Source organism: Lactuca serriola, chromosome 5 (genome assembly GCF_051521515.1).
Source record: "Lactuca serriola cultivar US96UC23 chromosome 5, Lser_US96UC23_V15, whole genome shotgun sequence".
In the NCBI taxonomy this organism is placed as follows: Eukaryota; Viridiplantae; Streptophyta; class Magnoliopsida; order Asterales; family Asteraceae; genus Lactuca; species Lactuca serriola.
In genome coordinates this window covers 259943659-259945301 of record NC_136412.1, presented here as the reverse complement: position 1 = coordinate 259945301, position 1643 = coordinate 259943659, and the positions used below count along the sequence as shown (strand labels likewise).

The 1643-nt window shown below is 46.2% G+C and overlaps 1 protein-coding gene across 1 annotated transcript; it reads left to right on the top strand.

Annotated features, from left to right (window-relative positions):
• On the top strand, nt 1-1346 carry LOC145050421 (uncharacterized). Its single transcript, XM_078998679.1, has 2 exons — nt 1-81; nt 798-1346. Exons 1-2 carry the CDS (start codon nt 1-3, stop codon nt 1344-1346), a joined length of 630 nt encoding a protein of 209 aa, XP_078854805.1.
• Nucleotides 1347-1643: the final 297 nt, after the last annotated feature.

The following is a 1643-nucleotide window of genomic DNA, read 5'->3' as shown; positions in this document are numbered from 1 at the left end:
ATGGCGTCGACATGTTCTGATTACTTATCAAAGAAGGTTTTGGTCGAAGTGCTCAAGGAAAGAAGCATTGAGGAACGGCAGGTAAGCACACTCACGACAGCGGTACCCACATGGATGACCCCACTAATAGACTACTTACAGCAAGGCGTCCTACCTGATACTCATGACTAAGCCCGAAGAATACGCATAAAGGCACCTTCATACGCTCTAATCTAGGGGGAGCTATACCGGAAGGGGGTCACATCCCCATGGCTAAGATGCGTGGACGAGATCTAAGGGAAAGAGGAGTTGCGGGAAGCACAAGCAGGTCAAGCAGGCGCACATTAGGTTGCATGAGCTTTAACAGGAAAGGTGCTTCGGATGGGGATCTACTGGCCCACCGTGCACCAAGACGCAGCAAAGCTGACAAAAGCATGTGGGGAGTGCCAAGCGTTCTCCCCGGTCCAAGCGAATCCACCGGCACCATTATCCAATATATCCAGCCCCTGTCCAATTTATCATTTTGGGGAATAGACATTGTGGGACCATTCCCAGAAGCGCCAGGAAGGTTAAAATATATGGTCGTGGTTATGGACTATTTTACGAAATGGATCGAAGCAGAACCGTTGGCATGCATAACAGGAAGGCACATGATCAAGTCTGTCTGGAAGAATATCATGACTAGGTTTGGCACACCTAAAACTTTGATAAGTGACAATAGGCGTCGGTTTGCTGAAAACCCGTTCAAGGAGTGGTGCGTTAGCAAGGGGATAAATCAGCGATTCACATCAGTGGCACACCCACAAGCAAATTGACAGATAGAAGTATCCAATAGAACAATTGTGAACAGGATTAAGAAGCGGTTAGGAAAGGCCAGAAGAAACTGGGCAGAAGAGATACCGACGGTGCTATGGTCGTATAGGACCACCCCGCGAACAGGCATGCGGAAGACACCATTCAGTTTGACATATGGAGCAGAGGAAATGCTCCCAACGGAGGTGATGATAGGCACGCTAAGGGAAAGCCATACCGATGAAGAAGCCAATTCCCGAGACCTGAGGCTGAACCTAGATATCCTTGAGGAAAGGCGAGAGAAGGCAAGTATACACCAGGCGACATACAAACGTGCGACAGAGAGATATTACAATCAAAGAGTCAAGGAAAGAGCATTTAAAGTGGGAGAGTACGTGCTAAGAAAGGACAAGGCTAGTCGGGCTCAGCCTCAGGGTAAGCTAGGACCCGTATGGGAGGGTCCACACAATGTTGTAGAAGCAAACCAGAATGGGGCGTACACACTAGAAACAATGGAAGGAAGGCAGATCCCAAGAGCATGGAAAGCAAGGAATTTGAGGAAATTCTACTTCTAGAAGAAAGCTCCCACAAGAAAGCAACGAAGTTGGAGCAAGTACCGGTGGATAATTCAAGCGTCAAAGCGCAAGAATCCAATATCAAAACCCGAGTACGTGAGCACTAAAGAAGGTTCTGATAGTCAATGTGTTTAAAGCCTTGTACTCAGTGTACAAATCTAAACAGTTAAAATGATGACATTTGTACTTAGTGTACTGAACTCTTAATGATTAACGTGCGTAATGCTCAGTGCATTTAAGTCTTAAATTTTGGCGTATTAAATTATAATGCTTAGTGCATTCAATGATAATACTTAG